Source organism: Haliotis cracherodii, unplaced genomic scaffold (genome assembly GCF_022045235.1).
Source record: "Haliotis cracherodii isolate W230 unplaced genomic scaffold, xgHalCrac1.p SCAF_4, whole genome shotgun sequence".
Lineage (NCBI taxonomy): Eukaryota > Metazoa > Mollusca > Gastropoda > Lepetellida > Haliotidae > Haliotis > Haliotis cracherodii.
In genome coordinates, this window is record NW_027266297.1 from 36289165 (window position 1) to 36307897 (window position 18733).

At 37.4% G+C, this 18733-nt stretch overlaps 1 protein-coding gene across 2 annotated transcripts in view; it reads left to right on the forward strand.

The window, feature by feature from the left end:
* Window positions 1-18733, forward strand: part of LOC139480442 (centrosome and spindle pole-associated protein 1-like) — a 96277-nt gene that overhangs the window by 23562 nt on the left and 53982 nt on the right. The window contains exons 13-22 of one of the 2 annotated variants that reach the window (XM_071263518.1): window positions 533-667; window positions 1149-1280; window positions 1671-1808; window positions 2151-2282; window positions 4639-4782; window positions 5978-6061; window positions 6650-6754; window positions 9592-9675; window positions 15404-15472; window positions 17640-17714. In XM_071263518.1, the coding sequence (XP_071119619.1) occupies window positions 533-667; window positions 1149-1280; window positions 1671-1808; window positions 2151-2282; window positions 4639-4782; window positions 5978-6061; window positions 6650-6754; window positions 9592-9675; window positions 15404-15472; window positions 17640-17714 (1098 nt within the window). The remainder of the gene's footprint in view (window positions 1-532; window positions 668-1148; window positions 1281-1670; window positions 1809-2150; window positions 2283-4638; window positions 4783-5977; window positions 6062-6649; window positions 6755-9591; window positions 9676-15403; window positions 15473-17639; window positions 17715-18733) is intronic. The other variant, XM_071263517.1, reaches the window with a different exon arrangement.

Genomic DNA, 18733 nt, shown 5'->3' on the forward strand with positions numbered 1-18733 from the left:
CTGTCAGGACATGGGCTATAGTGTGACTGCTTTGGGTCGAACTAATCACAAGCTTTTTCTGATATACATGTAACCCTGTTAACTGAGTGGCCTCTCTCAATAGCTGGGTTGGCGTGAGATTTGTATGGTGTTCTCTCTCGCTAATTTAATGAAGTGTGTGTGTTCTTGTTAAATTTACATCAATCTTATTTGCATCATTAGATTGACACAGATATTTTGGGGTCACAATCAAAAATGAAAGACTGTTGAAACTAAAAAGAAACCTGCATCAAGAAAGAGTACTTTTTGGAAATGGCAGGAGAAAAACTACGTTGATATTTTTAACTTATCATGCTTTGGGTAGGGGAAGTGTCATGATCAGTATTAAGGGTGTTATATTGAGAAGTCTTGCCGTGAGAAGTAGGTCAGTGAACCACATCTCTTGTAAAAGGAACTGATAAGGTTTAAGGATAGGTTGTTCATATTGGCATTAAACCATACTCACTCCAGCACTGCCATCAGTAGATGTTAACTTGCTATGACTTAAACCCAGACTGTGGACACTTCCCGTCGGCTGTGGCGTGAGCCATCTTCGGAGGAAGGGTTAAAGGTCGGAGAGTATGAGGACAAAAAGAAGATACTTGCGGCAGAGAGACGCAGAGATTTTGAGAGATCTATGGCTGGAAAGGTTTTAGTTATTTCATTTTCTCCATGATAATCCCTCCGAACTACTGCCTCTCTTCTTACACTGACAGTTATTAGTTCATCTAGTCGAAGGGTTTCTGGTTTCATGTACATGATATAGTATGGGAATTTTATTTATCTGTATTCATGGTAATTTTGAATGTTGTCTCTGGCCAATGAATGCATCTTTTATTAATTGTGGTAAAAATAATTTTCAAATGTTAGAATTAGAATTAATGTGTAATTTCTCCTGGGAGTCAAGTAGTTTAATGTCAAAACAATCACTGTATTCCCATTTCGATGTTTCTTATAAATATTGATGGTTATATCCCTGGTTAGTTGGTTTTACATCGGCTACAGTGTTAATTGTGAACAAATTAGGTCTATTATTTTTTATTTGTTAGGAAAGTTAATGTTAACAGTGAATTGAGTAATGTGTTCAGTTAAGCTTGCACATCTGTTTGCACGTTTGTCTATCTGCTCAGAGAGATGATGGACCACACACGTGGAGGGAACCCTCATATGAGAGGGGTTTACCTCTAGGCCAGTATGAGACCACTAAGCTTAAGTACCAAGCTGAAAGGCACAGGGACTACAATGAACGGCTAGCACAACAGGTTAGGATGACAGATGCTTAAGGAATTACAAAAATAAAAAATCATGATAATTCTTGAAAAAAAACCCAAAAAAACATTTTTTCTGATTGGCTGTTATTTTGCTGTTGAGATGTCAGGTGTTATTGAGGAGTCAACTGAACAATATTATAATTAAGATTCCATCAACTCTTTGTACATTCACTGCATCACCCACTAGCTTCACGATGTCACCAGTCTTTCTATGATGAAGACCAGATTCTCTACATGCACAGTGTCAGTATATAGCACTTGCATTATCCTTCATTCCTTATCACAAATTCTTTGTATCACATTTATTTAAAGCACATTGTCTCCACAATGCATTGTGTGATGTAGATAGTGTACGATGCAGCGTCTCACTGCTTGTTGTAGCCGCCCCGCTCTAACCGTAGACTCTGGCGCGAACCGTCCGACTCCTCTGTGGGACTCGATCTTAACAAATACAAGTGGAGCAGCAAGTACCTGCAAAAGTTTAATGAAATTGAAAATCTCAAGACCCAGAACAAGCAGGTTAATAATCCCTCCTGTGAACTACGTCTCAACATGTAAAGGATGAAGCTGTTATAATGATGATACAGATGGAAAGTGGTATAACTCTAAATATGTTGCAGAAGAACATTCCTTAACTCCCTTTGGATTATTATTGAAGTTGAGTTCAGCATCATATCAGTAACCAGTTTTTCAGTGTTTACCAGTTTGACATGAACTCAAGATGTACAGATAATTCTAAACCCAGCAAGTATTTAAGTGTTCAAAAAACAGCCTAAAGTTTTGAAATACATTCTTAATGAATTATCATTTTCAAAAGTGCTCAGAATGAACATTGACTGTTGTTTGTCTTGTCCCTGACAGTCTAGCAGTCCCCGGGGTAGCCAGACATGGCGGGGGCCGGCAACAGTACCCCCGCTGTACTTCGGTAGTAGGGAGGAGGAGGTAGAACGTCTTGCTCAAACTGAGCGAGAGTATTACGACTTGTTGGCTAAGGTAGACATATAGACGCCAGTGTAGCCCTTGCTGTGGCTTTGGTTCTGGGATGCTGCATGACGCCTGCATGGCATATAGCATGACATGAGCATGACTGGAGGATTGTATCCATGTGTTTAGTACAGGTGCCCTAGTCAATGGCTGTATGTTTGTTGCATCGTCAGGATTGACAGATCATGTAGCATGTGTAGTGAAAGACATCTTCAGTTTCAGTTCTGTGTTCATGTAGGCAAGTTATGACCGCTTAATTTTCACTTTTTCAAAAGAATATTCTACGTACATTTTTGTGTTATTTATTTGAACTGTTTGTCAAGTTCGCACAGATATCTGAATTCATGGCAATGTTAGCATGATTAGGGTTAATTACTCGTGTAAGGGCAATCCCCTGACTATCAAGTCAGACATGGAGGAAGTGACTGACACAGGCTGACTTCTAGTTTATTGTGAAATCTGTCATGAGGATCTTTGTACACCATCTCTATCAAATCCCTATTTTTACTCTACCATTATTGTAATTGTAAGTCACCCCAGAGTTGGTTTGAAACAAACAATCAGCCTAACAGAAATTATTTGATAATATATTCATCATGATATACATGTAGAATTGGGATCTGTGGCACACAACATTAGAGATTGACAATAAATTTTGTTTCAAAGAAAGTAATTTGTTCCAAAATATAGGTAAAAGTAATTCTGCCACTTACCAAACTCCCAGGCCACTGTTCCTCACAGATTATGAAAATCCGGGTTGGAGTAGGTCCTAAGCAACCCATGCTTGTTGTCAAAGGTGGCTAATGGGATCTGGTTGATGCATGTCATTGCATGCCAATTGCTTAGATTGATGCTCATGTCAATCACTGGATTGCCTGGTCCAGACTGCATTATTTACAGAGCGCTGTCATGTAGCTTGCACATTGATGAGTGTTGCGTTAAACAAAAAAAAAACATTATTAATTACATGCCTCCACAAGACATACGGTACCCTATACATCACTGATACATACTACCGTTTCCGACGTAATAAGCGCCCTGCTCTAATAAGCGCTCACGGCGATATTTGCTAATATATTGGCTAGTGATCAATCCCAATCAGCACCCCTTCCGTACACAAGACTTATTTATTCGCGTATAATACTCACTCGTGCGTTATATGCACCCTTAATTATGGGCAATTACATTCTGGAAAATTCTGTCGTACATATACATTTCAGGCTGTCAGCATAAACCACGAAATTTATCTTTCAACTCAACTTTTTTTCACCAAAATAATATTCTAATTTTGAGAGCGCCCTGGGCGCTTTTAACGTCGAATACGGTATGTCAAAAAGAAAATATGCAGCTGATCAGCCCCAAGTCTGTTCCATGGATGTGTATTTTATGTGAGGTATATGACTGCATGTATTTGTAGACAAGTTCTCAACAGTGTGTATTGTACTGAGGGTCCCCTCGCATGTCAACAACAGAAGGAGTATGTATCTGTCTTGTAGGCATGATGGGAGTGGCTGAAATATATGCTTGAAATAAACATGTGCATTAACCATGTGTGGTGTGCTTATTTAACTCTGTACATCCTGTATTGGAAGTGTCAAACAAATTTTCTGTGTATTTTTCATAGTATGTACTCTATTCATATTTGTATTGCTGTTAACTGTTAATTTCTCAGCGTGTGCCATGTTTCAGTTTCAGGATGTAACGGTTGATGTTCTTTCAGTGAGACCAATGTTGCACTGTATCATATCTGCTAGTGCGCAGTTCTGTTTGTTGTTGCATACAGTATATGGTGAAAACATGGTGATATTAATTATACTCTCAATGGTTTTCCTAATGTTTGAATTATTTTATGTTGCCAAAGTTAAAAGTGTTGACACGCATGTTACAATATTTTCCTTTTCAGCATTTCAGGAAGATAAAGGTTTATTTAGTAGTCTACTAGATTGTAACACTGTTGATGGCTTATTTTAAATATCTAACATCATTGTTTAATATCATGTTGTGACAGTGAAACAATGTTTTCTTAAAGATATTGATAAGTATAGTTTACCAAGAGTATAAATAATGGTATGTTTTATGAGCTCTTGGGCGTAATTATAGTTTTAATCGTATGAAAAATATACATATGATGAAAACTAGTGAATCCTTATCATGATTATTCTGAATGACAATATGCATACAATGCTTTTCACAGATTTTTGTCCATTTTTTTCCAAAAGAAACTAAGGTGTTATTTTTAAAACCTAAGCGTAACGAAAATAAAGTTCTGTAAGTTATTTTCAAGTTTATTTCTATCAGCACACACTAGTCATACGTGTACAGCTTCAAGTTTGTTCAGTGCTGAATGTGAGAAACTCTATTTCAGCTGGGCCCCAAGGATCCTCGGTCAGATCTGCCCCCAAAACCTGCCACCCCAGGGGGGTTTCTGAACCGACTAGGGAGGGATGAGGGGCGTCGCCAACAGCTCAGCGAGGAGAGGAGGCAGGAGTATAACCGGTTAATGTCACAGGTAGGTTGTGGGTTATTCCATAACACGTGGGGTCAGAGGGACCCAGTTATCTACTTATGAAATTGCTTGTATTCCTTAATTTTGGGTGGACTGGATGCCAGTTGTCTTTGAGACTATGAAGTTGCCTCCCTTGGTTGAAAAAAACTAAATGTCACAAGCTGAATTGTCTATTTATCTACAAGACTGAAGATCAGCAGGTGGACAAGAATGTAAAACTTCCTGCTCATCCCACTGCAATGCTCTAGTGGCACAAGCAACACATTTATTGTTGTCATTTTACATGTTACAACCAACTGCGTGGATCAATGCTCATGATGTCAATCACTGGGTTGTCTGGTCCAGACTCAATTATTTTTCAGACCTCTGTCATATAGCTGGAATATGGCTGAGTGCGGTGTTAAAGAAAACACAAACAAACAAACAAACAAACATGTTACGAAGAATTAGTTCATGACATATTTGTGTGCACACACACGTACATGCCCGTCACTACATAAGTGCAATAATCTTGGACGTGACGTTAAACCCCATTTCACCTCACCTCACGTATTTGTATGTTAAAATTAGATCTAACTTGGGACTGCAATAAGACTCAGTGTTGTATTAAATTTGAAGTATAAACAGGATCAGTTGTGATGCGAAGCAACTCACATAACTAGATTTTGTAACAAGTGATGATACCGGGATAGAATAGGTCTTCAGCAACCCATGCTTGCCGTAAAAGGCGACTATGCTTGTCGTAAAAGGCGATCGGGTGGTCAGGCTCGCTGACTTGGTTGATACATGTCATCGTTCCCAATTGCGTGGATTGATACTCGTATGATGTCAATCACTGGATTATCTGGTCAAGACTTGACTATATTACAGACCGCCATCATATAGCTGGAATATTGCTGATTGCGGTGTTAAACAACAAACAAACAAAGCAAAACAATGTAACAAGTGATAAAGGTACATTTGCATGTGTATTGCACACTTTTGAAAATATATGATTTTGTCATGCCAAAGACGCAAGTTTGATTCCTGACAAGAAAACAATGTACAGCCAATTTGTACTGTGCCCACAAAGATATGTTTGGAATAAAGCTAAATGCAGCTGAAAGCCAAACTGACGTACCCCCAATATAGTGAGAATCTGTTTTACCCTGTGAACATGATACAGGCAAGGGGGGTAACAACATCCACTCTGCTTCAGAAACAGCAGCGAGGTGGGGGGCGTCGCCCTGACGGGGACTACGGTGCCACGATACCAGGTCTTAGAGGAGCAGATTCTGCCAAGGTGAGTTCAACATAACCTGGAGAGTTTCTATGGACATTGGTTAGGTGGAGTGAATTGTGTGATGACCCCAGCATTCCAACTGTCACGTTTAAGAGTTGGCATATCCAATAGATCCTCATGTCCAAATCTTTGCACTGATGATCAGATTCAGCTGATCTGAACCAGATTGTTAATCTTTGAAAGTAACATGAAATCATCTACAATAACAAATCAGGCTATTACCACGTTTATAGAATTGTAGATGACAATTCCAAAATGTGGATGGAGGGAGTTAGGATGAAGGAATCCTTAATAAAATTGTTTTAGATCAACAGCTAAGTCAATCTTGGTGATTTTGATGTGTCTATTGTATACCACTCAAAACAAAAAAAGGGAAATCCTGATTTATTCATATTACTGTTGTTAATGTGTCTTGCCTTGACAGATTAACTACAGTAATATGAAAGAATCAGGTGGTCCTTAACTTTTTTTGAGTAGTATGTAAGATTCTACTTGTTTGAGGCCATGTTTAGACTTTGTTCTTGATACTATGTATGACATTTTCCCCCATGAAGTGTCGTGAACTAATACACACTACCCTGTACACAGTATTATTACCGTGAGAGGCCCAAGTCTGATAGTGATGTTCGAGGCAGCTGGTCTAAACCTTGGTTTGAGCGTAACCGTAGTTACGTGGATTTCAAACCGTTTTCTGTGAGTTATAACCAACTGGTCAGCTGACTGTCCAGTTGGCCCATCATCCTAGCATGGCCTTCTAGTGTCCAGCAGTCCACACGGATCACATGCAAAAACCAACAGAATAATATAATGCACCATGAATTGTTATATTTGTTATATAAGAAATTAAATGATTTTTCATTATGAGCTGAAATAATTGGATGTAAACTGATGATTTCTTTTCATAAGGAAAATTGTTTTTCTTTGATAGGGAGTAACGAAAATATATCTTTTAGACATTTTACTGGATTGATTTAAAAAATAAATAACATTTTGTTGTTGTGATTATCTGTTTGTGTTTGCTGGTGGTTGTGTGTTTATTCACAGAATCATATCCGACTGTAGGCATGTCGCTCAGACCCACCACCATAACTATCTCATGATTAGACTAACAGACTTGTACATTTGCTAAAGATCACTATTCGTATCAGGCATAAATATGATCTCAATTTCCAGTTAGATTAGCTTTGCAATTTTGTCATCTTTAGACCAGAAGCATTATTAGTATTTGAAAATCATTATTTAGTTGTGCTTACCTTTGCCATAATCTGTCCTCAAGTGTTCATAATGTGCATCATGCTTTAAGTGTATACTGAGATGGATCAAGCAGGGGTAGTGTTCTGTACTGATGTTCTCCAAGTCCGCTTTGTTGCTGCAGTTAGAGATGCACTGATATCTCACATCGGATGAGGGGCGGTCGGGTAGCCTAGTGGTTAAAGCGTTCGCTCGTCACGCCGAAGACCTGGGTTCGATGTACAATGTGTGAAGCCCATTTCTGGTGTCCCCCGTCATGATATTGCTGGAATATTGCTAAAAGCGGCGTAAAACCGTACTCACTCACTCACTCACATCGGATGTAGAATATTGCTGCAGAGCTGTAGTTAAACATGAACAAACATATGTTTCAACTGATAATACAAATGTTTCTTACTGATACTGTTACAAGTTATAAACATTCATATTTCAGCCATGAGAATAGTTTCATGAAGAAATTGTTAATAACATTAAAACAGCCCTTACTGTTTTTTGGAAGAATGATTTTAGTGTAAATTTATGAATTTATGTGATAATGGTTTAATGTTATACATTTTATGACCTACCCATTTCATCATCATGATCATGTTGCCATCAGTAGCCATTCCTCCTTTGCTTGTTGCCCAACTAGTCCCAGTAGCCTGTTCAGCCTAGCCTCAGGTGCTAGTCAATGCCTCGCTGTATACTAACACCAGCTACTAACACTAGTCAGAGACTATCATGTCCTAAGTCATTTATGTCATCCTTGATTGACAGATAATGAATGTAATGTAATGTCTACTTTTCTTTATATGATATTGAGCACTGTTTACAAGTTTGTTACGGAGATTTCTTATGAACATGATAAAAGATTAGAATATGGTGCTGACATTTTAACATGCTCAATATGTTCATGTTATTGGTGATGGTTTATGAAGGGTAAGTTTCGTGCTATCATGCATATGGCTACATTTAGTTGACCTGCCCTGATATATGTGGCATTAATTCAAACTCACTCACCTAAGGCCATTATATTTTTATTTGTTGGATCTGGCAACCCTATTTTCTTCTGAATTTGAGAAAAAAAACATAATCCAAATTTACACATTTTTTTTCTGCCCACATGTCATACACGCAGAACTATTTTGAGATTTTTCAGTGTTTAAAAAAACAAAACAAACTATAAACATGATAAAACTTATAATGTTCGATTTGATATTAATATTTCGCCAAAAACATTCAGTCCTCTACAAAAGTTCTTACAAATAAATCTATTCGTTGTCCTTGATACACAAACTTTGCTGAAATTAACTCCCTTTGTCATTCAAAAAACAACAAAAAAGAAGATATCGCAAAAGATTGCGAACTTATTCATTTTCTCTTCTTATCTTTCTTCCCTTCTACAGGCAAAGTTTGTAAGAAACATGTTTAAAAAAAGCTCCCTCCTCTGACTTATAACTTTGACTGAAAAATCTGTGATCCAACAAAGCAGAAAATAATGGCCTAATGATGAGGCAAAAGAATTGGGAAAAGTCTGTTGTTCTATCGACCGCCTCCGTGGTCTAATGGTAGAGCGTCCGCCCGGAGAACGGAAGGTCCGGGGTTCGATCCCCAGCCGCGTCATACCAAAAGACGTTAAAAGATGGTACTTGTTGTTACCCTGTCTGGCGCTCGGCATTAAGGGGCTAAAACAAGGACTGGTCGGCTCGGAGTCAGTATACTGTGTCTTAGTGGGGTATTCATGTTTAACTGCAGCATGGTATCTCAGTGTGCTAGCACTTTAAATCGGCATCAGTCCGGACTAGTACAAGCAGCCACACACACACACACACACGAGCATGCACGTCGCTATATAAGTGCAATAATCTTGGACGCGACGTTAAACCCCATTTCACCTCACCTGTTGTTCTATCCAGGACTTAGTAGATGCTAACTGAGGCCAGACCAATGTACTTCTTGTTTCAAGGAACCCCAGATAGAATTAAGAAAATATCAGGGTTTATTTTTGGATACCTTCCTCAAAAATACTTTTACGAAATACAATCAAAATTGTGAAGAAAACATTCATTGTAATCAAACAGCATGTTTTGAAAACTTCAAAACTTTAGGGTAGCTTTTCAATAAAACAAAAGATTACATTGGTCTTGCATAAAGGTCTTGTCATTGGTTTGTGTTATCGGATTAATTAACCATAAGGTAGATAGTGAGACTTCCTTTCAGATGAGGTGAAAGAAGTAAGCAACAGTCTGTGCTTCATTGGCAAACTAAATTCAAAATGAGGTGTGATTCCTCTCTTATAGCTGGAGAAAGTGAAACGGCGCAACGAGGAGTACAATCAGTTTTTGAGAGAGAAAGAGGGTCAGAAAAGACCCCGAGGTCAAGTTGTAAGTACCACTGTAAACACCAGGCACATTCTCTGCTGTTTGTCACTGTTGGTCCTCTCTGCTTCTGGTGTTGTCACTAGACGTTGCTGTGTCCTATGTGTGTCTTAGATTCCATAGAAACCCTTTTGTTACTGATATGTGTGCATTCTTTGTTATTTCAGTCACCAACCATAGCATGTATGTACAAGGCTCCAAGCTTATAGAAGATGTAACCTATGCAGATATATTTTGACATTGCCAAAGATTTCTTCTTTGTCATGAAAGAGATCAGTGTTCTAAATTAACAGGGTGGTTTTGTGCAAGTGGACCTAGAGCCTTTTATTTATAGTCATTTAAGCTTTGATGAAAATACCCATACTTACAGCATTTACAGGTTGAACATGTAACTAATGACAAGTTAGTATAGATGATCAACTCCCAACAGTATATATTCCCTTGATAGAAACACAAATTCAATCTTACTTTCTACTTTGCTGAGATACATTAGAGATTTATTTTGGTGAATATATTTGGATTTGTTTCAGTCATCAAAGAGATGTTATGATTTATGTATATATATTTTGGGTTGAGGAAAATTAGAATCTTTATCTCTCTTCCTCCTTGCACTCTTGGTTTGTTTCACATTCTTAGAGGAAGTATTACTTGATATGTTTCCATGTAGGTAGTGGTATTCCTTTGAGGGTAGCTGCTATGTCTGTATGTATCTTGTGACACACAGCAGAGAGGCTCAACTGTTGAATCTCACAGTTTTCATTGATTGCACCATGTTCTGGTTTGGATTTTTGTTCAAGTTTGACACACGTTGCTTTATTCTTTTCACTCTTCTGTGTGGGAGCAGTTATCCTTACAGCACACTATTTATTAATTTTTTTTCAAATTTAATATGTCTTCAGTGCATGCATTGAGTTTTGAAATTTTGTCAGCCTTCATTACGACCTACTTAAGCATTATACTTCCCTCCATTATGTTTTGCTGTAATAATAACAAATGATAACTTGAGTTTTTAATTGTTCATATAGGACGAGAAGATCATGAGCTTAATTACCCACTTTTGTTTCCCTGTCGAGAATGAAAACTGCAAATTACCACAATGTTCTGATTTCCAGTAAACTGCTTTGATGTCTGAATTGGTTAATTGAATGGACATATTTTGTAGATTTGGGAAAGCTGGGAAAGCTGAATGAGTGCACTGATATATTTGTTTTAGTTTCATAACTGCATCCCTGGTATATGGTATAATAGACATACTGTGATTTTAAATATGTGAGATGTTTTCTCGCCTGCAGAAGCACGGGTATCATAAGAAACCCCCCTACTGGACCGAGCCAGAGTCAGCCATTGTGACTGCACTGGTACGCCATACACCCTATAACCATACATATCCTGCGTAGTCGTAGTAGGCCCGAGCTGTACATAATCAGAAAGTTGGCAATTCCAGAGCAAAACAGGGCCCAATTCCACAATGGGGTCTTAGCGCTTATACACTGTAACATGGATTTATGACAATCTTAGAAATTGGGGCGCTTTGTGGAATGTGACCCTTGTCTACAAGACACCATGCTAGATACAAGAAGCATCTGGATGACCACCAGCTGCTGTGTGTGACCTGATTGAGGGTGCGTCACTCCACCCAGATTGTTGCTGATGCTGTCAGCCACTGGGTGTCTGGCCCAGGATTTGATTATTTACAGGCTGTCATGACCAAGCTCGAATAGTGCTGATTGCAATATAAAATACTATTCATCATCTTACTTTTTATATACAGTCATCTTCATCTCCCCTTGAACCTGCCTTGAACTGATGTCTTTTACCAGGGATTTATTAGAATAGTTATAAAACGTCCTGCAGGTCTTGAAGTTATTATCAGTTCCAGAAAAGGGTTTGATTTTTATAAATAATTTTTATAGTACAAGTTTATTTTATATCTTAATTGCAAGAATATATTCATCAAATTATTTAAGGAAAGTTCCCTGTAACGAATGGTCCCAGGACATGGTCTGTGTGTAGCATGTATAATGGAAGCTTTAGCAAGGACTGTTTGATATATCATAGTCATTGTACCTTGCTTATAAACCACTACATGCTTTTTGTATCCGTTTGAATGGGCGATCTTTTTCAATTTATCTTCCCTTCACTAACCCGCTAGGTGCGCTGACCCGGACGGTCCAACCTTAAACTGACGGCGCATGTGGTATGCGCCATACGAGCACTACATGTTACTATGACGCCTATAGACAGTTAACTAGTACAACCTTCACCTCTGTCGGCAACGGTCACACTTGTGTGCGGACAGCATATCTTTTCGCCTAAACAATTATTTATCTATTGCCATGTCCGGAAATAAATGTTCCTTGATATAATTATACATCAGGGATGACCACGACTGATTATATTGTATAGTTAACCACTAGATAGGCGTTCGAAGCGATGCGGTGAAATCAGCTGATCGTTCCTCCCAGGTCGCTTTGTTGACGTTTTGCAATCGGTACTGCAAGTGTTGCCCTTGATGTATGATTATGAAAATTAAGTAGATTTTGTATACGTTACTCCTATATCTATGTTGTAGCATCGCCGAGCAGGCCACATCATATGCATGCATTTCATTATGTAAAACTGTGAGGCGATACGTTACGCGAAATGTGAAGGTCTCATGCAACGTTGCCCGTAGGCTCAATGTTGTGAATATTGACAGCAACACATGTAAGTATTTGTCAGATATATAACTGAGAGCAATGAGAAAAGTTCTCAAGAAATTGTAAGAGTAACAGGCACTGTAAAATTACGTCATCAACTAGATATCATGATACAATCTTCAAAATAAAAGAAATGGAAATCACTGAAATCTGTTTTGATATTTAAGGGTTAATTGGTGCATGTTGTATACAAGGATTTTTATGTATATGAATGGTAGCTGTTTGTTGCCAAATACTACCATGATTATATTTCAATATGATCAATGAAAGATATATATTATTTTGGCCTTTTTTTAATTTTACAAAGCAGAAAAAACCCAATTCAGACACAGGGGACCCTATAAATTAGTTAAAATACATATTCAAGAGTATTTGTACCAACTACAATTTTTATAAAATAAAACAATATATTCATACTAAATGCCAATCTCTATAATGTTTTTTGTGTATTAACAATGCAGTGTCTACATCCAGTTTGCATTGACAATAATCATATGATTGTGACACAGATACAGCTGATTCTTAACTTCATTAGGCCTTGCTTTTTATGTTTCCTTGTTCTAAACTGATGTTTCAAATTCCAACAAACAAATTAATAATGTTTTTCTTTTTTCTCTTCACAACAAAAGATATCAGCATTGCACAATGACTCTTATTATTTTATTTAATATCTTGGCACACTTGAGCATGTGTACTAGTATTGGGACTCTGGTATTCTTTCAGGTTTGGAAAATCAATCAATTCATTGTGAAAACATTTTTAATTTCTTACATAAGTTACTTTGATCTTGATAAGATCAAACTAGAACCAAATTAATTTGAGAAGATTAAATTATGCAGTCTATACATTTCAGCCTGTCTGTCTAAAATCCGGTCCTATTTTTAGTCAATAATAAATGAATGAAAATTTAAGAAAAAATATACCTTACCTGGGTGAATCAGTCAATATGCATATTGACTGAAATGTTCAGTCAAAATACATATTGCGCCTGATTATAGACACTGACTGTAAAATATGTAAGTATAATCTGTTATATGCAAAAACAAATAACATAAATAAATTCATTATCTACATGGAATGACTGTGGGGTTCAATTTCCATTTATTTAACCATCGGAAGATTTGATGATCAACTTTCATATTCATATTTTCATATAAAATTCGTATTTGCTATATGATAATAATAACTACAAAATATACTTTAAACTACAGGTGTCTTGAAGTACTGTTGAATGAAAATCAGGATACTTAGATACAGCAGGATAGTGTGTGGGTTTGTATGGGAAATTTGTCAACATTAAAAAAAATATAACGTTACTAAAACAAGAAGATAAAACTTTGATTTAGATATATTTATGCATCATACACATTTTGTGGGGTAGTCAGTATGATTTGTTGTTTGTTGGGACACATCTCTGTAATTAACTACTATTTTAAGAGCATGAGTGTCAGAATTCTGTAAGAAATGATGGATCAATGAATTAACACCTGTGATGACCCAGAGCACTTAATGGTGGGACACATGTTATAATGGGCAGAATAATATGGGTAAATCTCTTATTTCAAAGTATGATGACTAGTTGCATGTTGCAACTGAGTAACTGATTGCTTAATAGCTGCATGGTAGATGTTCATTAGGCCTATTTCTACAAAAATAATATAAATTTAAATATTCAGATGCAACTTTAACTTTGATATAAAAAGTAACATTTAAAATCAGTTGTTTTATTATTTTGAACGTTATTTCTTCTTAAAATATTTGTAAAGGCACGGATGTATACTTACTATATAGATCATTGGTAAAGGCCTGTCAAAGATGTCTGTGTGCTGCAAATGTTGGCGTATCACTAATTTTATTAAACTGAAGTTCGTGGTAGTATTTGTTGAGATTTGAATGCATGAATTGTTGTAGGAAATAACACAAAGGCTGATACATAAAATTTGCATTATTTCATCGATGCAATATGTTAGCCCAGACTGACAGAATGCCTCGCTGTTTTCTGACGTAGAAAATACCGTGACAATATACCATTTTTCATGACGTTTTCCCCGCTATATTCCAAAGTGACAATTCGTCTTGTAGTTGAATACTCAACAAATATTGATATTATAAACTAATAATCACTACAAAATATGTGCTAGTTAAAAATATTCAGTTGTAAACGACCGTTTTTGAACGAAGGTGCAACAGGATAACTCTTTAGCTTGGCTCCGTCTCTACATGTCAGTCGTTGTCGCAGCGCGCATTGATCCGGGAACCAGACCGGAAGCGACAGGTTGGACCGTCGCTTATATCATTTCAAAAGGAGAGTTATTGCCCTTTGGAACAAAAAGATCGCCCATTTGTTTGATATGGAATAGGAAATCATTATGACTATTTAAGGTTGAGTATATATATTAGTCATGCTTTATCTTATGTCTTTTTCACAGATTCTCTGCTTTTTACACAACCTGTCGAAGTACTATTTTGAGTTACCTGAGATTTCTCCAACATAGTATCAATAATTATATAAACAATAATGATGATTAACGACAATTATATGGATATGGTATTGAGCAGATGTTTTAAGATTGGAAGATAAACTTTTCTGTGTAAGTTTTTGCGATGACATAAGATATAACATACATACTGTCACCATAGCTTTCTTTCTTCTCCACTAATTAATAGTTTGAAATGTTTGGTGTAATTCTCAACAAAGATGTTATGTGGAATATCTCTGTAGGCATGGTACATAGTAAATCATGTTTTATTGGTCTGATGTATTTGGAAAAGAAAATGCGCTGTTTCAGATGTTTTGAGATGTTTCAAATATTTCACATATTTCATATATTTAACAATCTAAGTGTAAAAGTGTTAAACCGGCATGGGTTCTTTGTTCCTAATTTCATTGAGTAAGGATTGTCATCTTTTCTGGATGGAAGACTCTGGCTACGTGAACATTAGGAAGTCATGACAGTCTGCAGCAGGAGCTCAGACATAGGCTAGATCAGACTCATTAATACCAGGTACATCACGCTTGATTGTCATGGTTACAGGGGGAACAGAAGCAGGGGGACACATACGCAACATTACCGGGCCTCCGATATGAGGACACGGCCAAAGCTGTAAGTTGGTCAGATGTTGCTCATGCATTTGGTGTCGAGCAATTCAGCCTGTTCTAGATCTTTTTCTTTCATTTTGCTGTCACTGTTAAGTTAATTTCAAGTTTCATGGCAAATTGAATACATATCCAAACTCTACATGGGCTGGATGTTTTGAAGGGAAAACGATGTGACAGGATTATGATAACAGAGATACATTTGTACAATAGCTAAGTAAAAAAGCCACAAAGAAAGTAAGATGTATTAGTTGGTTTACCATCCTCTCGAGTCAATGGAGTTAACTGGCTATAAAAGTCCAGTTTCCACCCTTGACAAACTAGGCTGGAATTATGGAGTTTTATTTTGGCTGGACTAACGAGTCTGTCCAATCAAAATCGTGTAACAAACTAGACATCCGGTTGATAAACAACATGGATTTCAACGTGCAGATTTTTTTATCGACTGCAGGACTTGCAAAGCATGTGTACCGTCAACTGGGCGTCGGCAGATATTTTCCAAATCTTTCCATATTTTTAATCATGGCGCTCAAATGATTTGATGTGCATCGCGAAGTAAGACCCGATTTACTACAATACAAATTTTGATTATCGAAGCAAATGCAAGAGATATGAGAGTTGGAATCTGATTGGCCAATAGGAGGGACCTAGAAGGGACATAACACGTAATAGCCACTGGTGGCGCTGCGATTGAGCCCAGAAATTCCAACGTAGTTTGGCAAGGTTGGGTGAACTAGACTTTTTAGTCAGTGAACTCCCTTGTCTCGGGAAAATGTTGGTTTTCAGACGTTTCCTGTATTTGCTTGTGAAAATGAAATAAAAGTACATGTATATGTCCATTTTGCATGAAATATATTTAAAAGGACATGAAGTCGACGGTTGTGATGCTTTGTAAACAATAGCCAATATCACCTGAGCATACTCAGTGAGTTTTTCTTCTCCAGTGACCACGCACCAGGTGTAGGCTTACAGTATGATGGGACTTTTCACTTGTTTGTAAACAAACACACTTATTCTGAAATAAGAACAGAAGGGCCTAATGCAAGTGTGCTTTACATATTGTTTTGCAAAATTATGGATATACCACTACAACTGCGACACTGAGGTACATGACAATATAGCTTTATCCATCAAAGGGACCATAAGTCCAGTTCGCCTAAGGGCTTTGATGACAGCATGTGGGGTATAAATACTCAAATGAAAATAGTTTTCACATTTTAGAATATTTTCTCAATGAAAGTTTTGTGGATCTAAATGTGTAGACTTGACATGAAAAACGCATGAATCGACAGTGAAAGATTTGACGATGTGACAGAGGAATTTAGCTGGCCACAAGGAACTCTGGGTAGGAGAGTAATTGGCTTCATACGACTGAGGCATATATTATTTGGTTATCTAGGCTTTGATATGTACTCAAATTTTTATCTAAGTTGTCAATTAGTATTTTCTAACTCAGACATATAAAACCCAACAAACTTTCTCTTCAATTTGCCTCTTTTAAAATTAAATCATGACCGAAGCCAGTTTACTATGCATTGCATTGCGTTGTCGGCTTCTCTGTGTGGAGCTCTATTGTTTTGGTTTGAGAATTGAATCAGGCATGTGATGCCACACTCGGACATTATTTCATGCATGATTTGAAAACCTACAGAACCGTCGACGTACTGTCCCTTTGAAAAATTAATAACATCGATGTGGCTTCTACTCATTCTTCATATCTGAGATTTTAAGATTTGTTAGCATATACATGTAACCATGTAGGTGAATCATTCTAAGAACATCTGTGAGCATGGTAAACCAACTGAACAGGGTTCGACAAATACAGTAGTGCACTGGTCTGATTAGAAAATGCTTCTAATCATTACGTAGGATCCGTAGTTTTGAAAATGGAGATCGTCAGACTTGTTAGCGAAAATATATGTATAAAGATACTTTGTTAACGAAATAATAGGACAAACTGATGGAATATTTGCTTTATAAAGATGAGAAAATGTACTTTTCCCGCACAATTTCTGTTTTGGACCATTCTCTGTAGCACTGGTCCAATTGGCTGCCTGAATATATTCTGTTTGTCGAACCCTGTTGGTAGAAAGGTGTAAAGTTGGAAGTTAGGTGGGAAGTTATCAGTACAAATGTGGCCACCTTGTCTAACCTCCTCTTCCTGTATGATACAGAAATATAGTGAGTTAGAGAGAAATAAGGAGTACAATGACTTCTTAAGACACAAGGATGCCCTGGACCGGTTGGCTGTAAGTACAGGGACACCCCTTGACCTGGGTAGTCCTCCACTTGTAGTTTACTGTAAATCATCAAATTAATGCGTCACCAATGCGAGTGTCAAACCCAGGCCTAAATTGCATCAATTTATTAATGTGAATAGCCCTACATTTGAACTTTAAAAACTGATCAGATAACGATAACAAGACTAGGCTAAGAATTCCATGACCTTTAATGGGGTAAGATAGTTCAATTGCATAATATCATCTCAGACCTTAACTTCAACTGCTTGGCACGTGATCTGACTTCCATGAAATCAAAAGCAGGAAATTCCAAATAAAGCATGTTCAAATGAAACCATGTCACCAATGAAGATTATACAGGTTACATTGTTATTGTGACTGTGTTATATGTATGTCATTGTTTCCACAATGTGTGGGCGGTGGGGTGGCCCAGTGGTTAAAGCGTTCACTCGTCATGCCGATTCCGGTCATGGGTACAATGTGTGAAGTCCATTTGTGGTGTTCCCCACGTGATATTGGTGGAATATTGCTTTTAGCGTAAAACCAAACTCACTCACTCAACCACTCTACCCATGAGCAGTGAACCTGACATGACAATAAACTCGAATATGCTCGCATTAATTTGATGATTCCTGGTATAGTTCTGTTTTAGTTCTTTCTCCATTGCTTCCTTAGTTTCTGTTTTAGATTATAGTTTAGCTGCATACTGGTTTGTTGAGCTTATGAATTTGTCAGTTTTAATTTGTGAAGTTGCTGGTTGAATTGAATTGAGGTTTTATTCCAGTGTTTTTTATCAAGCCTTGTCGATGAATAGCTTGCCCTGACATTTTCATTCTAACTTTCTAAGCCAACCAGTAGAAGTCTTGACCTGTTTATCTGGTGACTAGGCTACAAGATGGGGAGGGGTCACTGGTCAGTAGTCAGTAAAAGTTAGGGCCTTTTGTGGCCTGTGATTAATTCAATACATGATCATGCTGAGTAGAATGTAAAGTTAGACATATGAGATTGCCGGATACCTGTCATCCATA